The sequence below is a fragment of the Zingiber officinale genome, chromosome 11A (assembly GCF_018446385.1).
Source record: "Zingiber officinale cultivar Zhangliang chromosome 11A, Zo_v1.1, whole genome shotgun sequence".
Lineage (NCBI taxonomy): Eukaryota > Viridiplantae > Streptophyta > Magnoliopsida > Zingiberales > Zingiberaceae > Zingiber > Zingiber officinale.
In genome coordinates, this window is record NC_056006.1 from 36,378,571 (window position 1) to 36,385,206 (window position 6,636).

The window sequence follows — 6,636 nt, forward strand, 5'->3', positions numbered from 1 at the left end:
AGGGAGATATTTATTTCCTTTCGCTTGGGTTACTAAGAAAATATCCTTGCTTGTGAAGCTTTTTCCTAGAGAAAATTCCTTGGCTTGAGTTCGTCACAATGAAGAGGAGAGAGCTTAGACTTCAGTGGAGCGAGAAAGGAGGAGGAAGGAAGAAGAAAAAATGGATTTTTCCCTCCCTTTCTCTTATTTATGCTAAATGAAGGAAGAGAGCAAAAACAACTTCTCTTTGAGGGAAGAAGAAGAAAACTTAAACTTCTCCTTCTAAGTCTCCTTCTAAGTGAAAGGCCTTCACCTTAACTACAATCTCCCTTCTTTTCCTAACAGCACACCCCTGCTGGGGCTACTGGTTATCACATACATGCATCTAACAAGAGGTCCAAGGTTCAAACCTTGATTATGCCTCTTTTTGGTTCTATTTCCTTTTTATTTTTGAAAAATCTACTTATAGCCTATTTTAATCATGGGAAAATAATTCATAAAATTGCTAGGGATCCTATGGATGTTACAGCTCCCCCTACACCTATGCTCCCCATTGAGCTAGGAATTTCTTGCAAAGACATTTAAGGTTTTTCAACTAAAGCTTACTTCTCCCCCTTTGCCTAATATCAAAAAGCTTCCAACAATATCCCAATTATCGAAAACTTGATCATCAAACTGACCCTAAACTCATGTATTTATCTCTCATGGATCTCATACACTTATACAAGTTGTCCCGGTCAAAATCAGTGCTAAAAAATAGTTTCAGACTGGTATCAGTCGACTGTTAAAAGCACCAGTCAATTGCCCTTATCGAAACAAATCCACAGAACCATTCTGTGTTTGATAAATATTGTTATCAGTTGACTGGTAACTGTACCAGTCGACTGGAATCCTGGTTTAAGCCCATTTTAGCATTTTGAACCCAACTTCAGAAATACACTAAAAATTCCATAGATATCCAAAAATCTCCAAATTTTATGGAGAGGTCTGTTTACCCATGTTACTTGAGAAAAATACATCTAAAAATGTATCTATCATCAATCCTAAGATTAACAAAAAACCCAAAACTAACTAAATGGTTAATTGAACTTTGACCTAAAGTCCTAGTTTCGACTTCCTCTTGATGTATTTGCCCATACTAACGTACAATGCATCCCTAGCATTGGTTTATATGATATCTATACGTCCAAAACCAATTATCATGTAATATGATCCCAATGTCGTATTTCATTGCATGAAACACAACCCAATTGTACCAATTCCCTAAGGTTGAGACTCAAATCCATCTCCAAACCTTTTGGCACATTTCATGACCCAATCTAGACTCTCAAGTAAAACTCATTTGAGATCCATTTGCTATGAGTCCTAAATTGACTATTTGAGCTCCCCCTAGATCTCTTAACCTTGATCACCTCCCTAGGTGACTCATCCATAATTGCTAGGCCACATTAGTGCACCTCCAATGACACTTGGCCTACAAACCTAACCTTTTTAACCTTGGACACCTTGTCCTTGGTTAATTTCTTCTTTCCATTAAATGACTTTTCCTTGCCATTTATTGACTTCTCCTTGCTATAGTCATATGCAACCTTAACATAAGACTTTCCCTTAGCCTTGGAGACACTAGATCGGTATCCCAAACCTGATCTATCATTGTTAGGTCTTTGGCTACCCAATACCATACTTAACCCTCTAGATCCAACATTTAATCTATTTAGGGTTTTCTCCAATTAATCAAGTTTTACCTTCAAAGCTTGATTTTTCCTTTCTAGGTTCCTAACCCTAGAGTCAATATATCCACTTTGGATATTCCTAGACCTACCCATTCTAGGCATGTGTCTCCCCTTCTTGGGATCAATGCCTTGGTTTTCCTTATGTCTATCATTTCTAGATTTTTTATGAATTGGTCTCCTAGGATTATCTCTAACATTTACCATATTTCTATCATGATATTTAAATTCGAAAATTTGCATGGGTAAATAATGAAAATTATTTCTAGCATGCATGAAGGAGTTTAAATTTGAATTAACCTTCAAGTTAGGATATACCTCCCTTACCCTTGAAGCTCCCCCTCGACTTGAGCTCCTCTTCTTCTCCCATTTCTTTAGATGCTCCAACTTCTTGAACTCTCTCTTCCTTCGGCATCTTGTGTGGTAGTGTATCATTTCACCACACATGAAGTATCTAATGTGCTTCTTCTCCTTTTTCTTCCTACAACTCAAATTAGATTCTAAAGGAATTGAGTTGAGTTTAGGAGTTACCTCTTTCTTACCCAATGGACACCTATTCTTGTAGTGTCCCTTCTCATTGCACCCGAAGCAAATAATGTTGTCCTTTGACTTCACTTCAGTGGAGATGCTCACTAAGTTGGTTTCCAAGACTTCTTCTTCTTCTTCACTTGTTTTGGAATCTTCTTCAATTCTTGAGGATGTTGATGATACTTCCTCATCTTTCTTTTCCTCGGATGTGACCGAATTCACTTCTTCTTCCTCTTTTGATGTTGAATTGGTCTCCACATCCGATTGGTCCTTCTCCTCCTCTTGGACCATTTCATCCCTTTCTTCGAATTTTTCTTCCTCTTGTATAGGCATAAGTTCTTTGCCTAGAACTTTCTTTACTTTGCTCCACAAATTATGGGCATTCTCGTATTCACCTACATCACTTATCATGTTAGGTGGCAAAATATCAATTAAAATCAATATTACCTTTGCATTTGCCTTTGCCCATGACGTTTGCTCTTCCGTCCAATATCATGATCAGAGTTTCTTCCCTTTCTTATCTTTTGAGACTTCAAATGATTTCTCAACGACCAACATGGTGTCCCAATCCATCTTGAAGAAGTTCTTTATTTTCACCATCAAAAAAGTGATCTCCCATAAGTTTCCTCCTTCATACTTCGACGGTTCTATCAAGTAGGTCATTTTCTTGCTTCCTTGGCAATTAGTCCAATAGAGAGCATCCTCACTCTGATACCACTATTGGGGATCTTGTATAGCTGACTAAAAGAGGGGTTAGATAGATGGCGCACCCAAATCGATAACTTCCTACACTTGTTAATTTACGTAGTGGAATAATATAAAACAAACAAGCTAAAGACTAAGAAAGAATAAGCAAACCAATACACATTGATGTAATGTGGTTCAGAGATAAGATTCCTACTCCATGGCTATTCGTAAGGTGGACGATCCCTATTCGTCGGTGGATTACTCGTCGGAAGACCTCCGGCTAGCTTACGTAGCTCCTTGTGGATGTGAAACCTCACCACAACTCTCACAAGAACTCTTGAGAAGCTAGGGCACTGGTAGATTACTAATAGTTTCATCAACCTTAACTAAATTCCCAAGCCTTGGTTATATAGGCCACGGGTTGGAAAACCTCGCCTATCAGTCGATTGGTGAAAGTGTCAGTCGACTGCCCTCTGTGGAGATTCGACCGTCACATCCCAACGGCTCGATACCAATCGACTGGTGAAAGTACCAGTCGACTACTCCACACTGGCTGAGAGAACAAAAACATTATGTTCGCTCTCCAGTCGACTGCCCAGTCGATCATACCAGTGGACTGATGAAACCACCAGTCTACTAGTACCCGAGTACAATCTCTCATCACTCGCACCCTCCTTTGGCTCTCGTCCCTCGGATGCATCCAAGCTCGCGGCTCATCCTCAATGTCATCCTTCGCATATGCCTCGAAAGTCGATTCCCTCGGTGTTTATCCTTGTTGCTTTGTTCACGATCCCTCGGATGCTCCATCCTTCACCGGACCCGAAGCCATCAACTTGAGTTATATGTGTATCCTGCAAACTTGCACAACTCAATTACACATATCAAATATAAAGGTGAACCTAACTTAAACCCTTTGTCCAAACACCAAAACACATGGTTATACGAACCATTGGGATTGCTCCAACATTTACATGAGTAAATTTATTTTTTTCTTTTTGATTTAATAAAATTAAAAAATTTCTCAAAACATTATGGTTCTTTATCATTTTCACAATAGCGAAGCCGCGATGAATGTAGTGGTTGTCGATCGGCGACCTTTCAATGTGGCAACGGGCGCTCGGCGGCCACGGACACTCGTCGCTAGCCCTTTCACCGGAGCTTGCGTCAGTTCCAGCGACGGGGAGAAATGACTTAGTCACCCCTTTTTTCAGAACGACTGCTTGGCAAAGGCCGCAATCTCATCGCCGATCGCTAGAGGGATTTCTCCTCACTAGAGCAATACACTCTAATACCATTGTTACTTCTAATAAACAATTTTGTATGAAATGAAATCAACTTATAGTGCTCCTTGGAAAAGAGACTCGGAGATGACAATAGAGAAGATGTCTGCCCTGTGAAGCTCACTGTCGCCAAGAAGATTATTACCTAAGAACCTTCTCGGATTTGTCACAAATCAAATCCCACCCCTTTACCGATATGCTTCTGTACAGCTTGCTTCAGCATCGCTTTTGCTCGCTCACCTCTGTTGTTCTTGGACACAAGGAATATATATATAGGAAGCAGTCATCAGTTTATAACTGATGCTCTAATGACAATTCATTGAGATTAATTGAAGGGAGGTGAACTGATCACCTCCTTCATTTCCTAATGTTGCAAAGTCTGTAACGTCTTCAACGTCTAATACTTTGTTGGTGGTGAGCTTGTAGACTTTATTTTCTTCAAATGAGGAAGTAAGAAAATGTCTCATTAAATTTATTATGAAGTTTGCATGGCTACATTAATGGTTGAATCAAGTGATTTTGAATATCATATAAGAACTTGTCTCTAGCCTCATTATAGAAAAGTATCAAGGATTATACTGCATTTCGACGTGATAAAAATATTTCCTTAGACATGACAAAATTTAATTAACACTTCATCCACAATCCCTCGAATGATAAGTTATGGCATAAAACATGACTCATTCTAATGATCATAATTAATATTGTGTTAAAACCAAATTTAAGAATCAAATTACAAATTGATTTCAAATGTCTCTTCTACTTCTAAAAAAGCAAAGTTTAATTTCATGTACCTATTTATGGATTCATTGTACCTCTTCATGAATTTATTAATCTTATTAGTTAATGCATTTAATATTGTTAATGTCTTGTTGGTTTCGTGTCATCTAAAAATGTATAAATATGGATAAAGTGTCAAGTTTGTGTTAAGAGTGTTGTAGCAACAATAAGTCCAACACAAAGAAATCCTATTTACTTCTTAATCTTCTCTTTTTCCATAAATTCCTTGCTGTAGTTACTTGGCCTTCTTCTTCCTTGAATTAACAAGCTTAGACCAAGCTCAATTCTCCTTGTCATCTCATCCATAGAATTAAGCACATACGTCTACTAAAACATCATCCATAGAATACTACATCGGTAGGTAGTTTATAAGCAAGATGGTTCCTACTTCCTTTGAACTTCTTACAAAGTAATAACACTTCCATTGAACTGCATAAGGTATATATGATTCTATGTAGTAAGATCATGGAAATAGTTTTTTTTTCTCAATGCTTACAAGTTTTCAAGAAAACACAATCACAAATTTTTCATGTGAAGATATTCGTTAAGTTCATATTTTTTTTCATATCCGTAGGCATTGCAAAAAGACATACAATAGACAAAGAAAAGAGAGAAAAAATAAAATAAAAATGGAAAAGGAAACAAGACCATGTCAAACTCGTGCGCACCACTCTCACTTATTTAATCTTATTCAATAACCATCAATGCCCCTTAATGTTTATATTTAGGCATAGTTAATAGTCAGAGCCATATAATTAATGATTTACTACAGCCACAGTGCGCCAGCATCCTTCAGCAGCGGGACAAGTCCACCGCCAAGGTGCAGCGACATTATCTTGTCCGTGGAGCCAACGAGATTGCCGCCGATGAACACGGCTGGCACCGGTGGCTTCCGGCCTAGCAGCTTCATGAGTGCCTTCTCCATCTCCTTCCCGCTCACTGCGTCCTCGTCGAGCTCGTGGACAGAAGTGTGGACGCCAAGGTCGTGGAAGAGGCTCTTCACGGTGTAGCACATGCAGCAGGAGCTGCAGCTAAAGATCACCACCGCTCGCTGCGAAGCCAATTTCATCACCTTATCCATCACCGTCTTGTAGTAATATCACCAGGCACACAGCACTACTTAGTGCATGGGAAGCTATGCATTGCATTCGACAGTTGTTTATATAGGCAGAGAAAGGGAGGATTTGGTGACTGTTTATGGGGAAATTGATCAAGAAAACTCTGGTCAAGGCATTGCACCAAATGGACAAGTGGGGTTGGATGGAGGTCGAATCTTGCTTCAGAGCAAGTGGGTACTTGTACTACCTCATGCAAGAAGATGGACGTTAATTAGTTTATGTCATGTACTTTCTTTCAGCTAGCCTGGTTTACTGATAAGATTTTGGATATGGTTCTTCCACTTTGTTCCAAAGAATCCATCACTGCAACTTGTAGAAAAGGAGTAGATTGTATGTGTTTGTATTTAAGTCAAACTTGTTTGAGAACAACTTAATTAGCAACATGTTTAATTATTTAGAGGGGAAAGCAATAAATGGATAATAGAGAGAATATATATATATATATATATATATATATATATATATATATATATATATATATATATATATATATATATATATATATCCTTTCTATTCTATATTAAGACAAATATA

At 38.3% G+C, this 6,636-nt stretch overlaps 1 protein-coding gene across 1 annotated transcript; it reads right to left on the bottom strand.

The window, feature by feature from the left end:
* Positions 1-5,526: 5,526 nt before the first annotated feature.
* On the bottom strand, positions 5,527-6,121 carry LOC122032379 (putative glutaredoxin-C14). Its single transcript, XM_042591665.1, has one exon. It carries the CDS (start codon positions 6,063-6,065, stop codon positions 5,751-5,753), a length of 315 nt encoding a protein of 104 aa, XP_042447599.1. The 5' UTR covers positions 6,066-6,121; the 3' UTR covers positions 5,527-5,750.
* Between the last annotated feature and the right edge of the window lie 515 nt (positions 6,122-6,636).

What these genes read in the sequence shown, in the direction of transcription:
- LOC122032379 (XM_042591665.1), bottom strand. Translation starts at nt 6,065, where the DNA reads ATGGATAAGGTGATGAAATTGGCTTCGCAGCGAGCGGTGGTGATCTTT.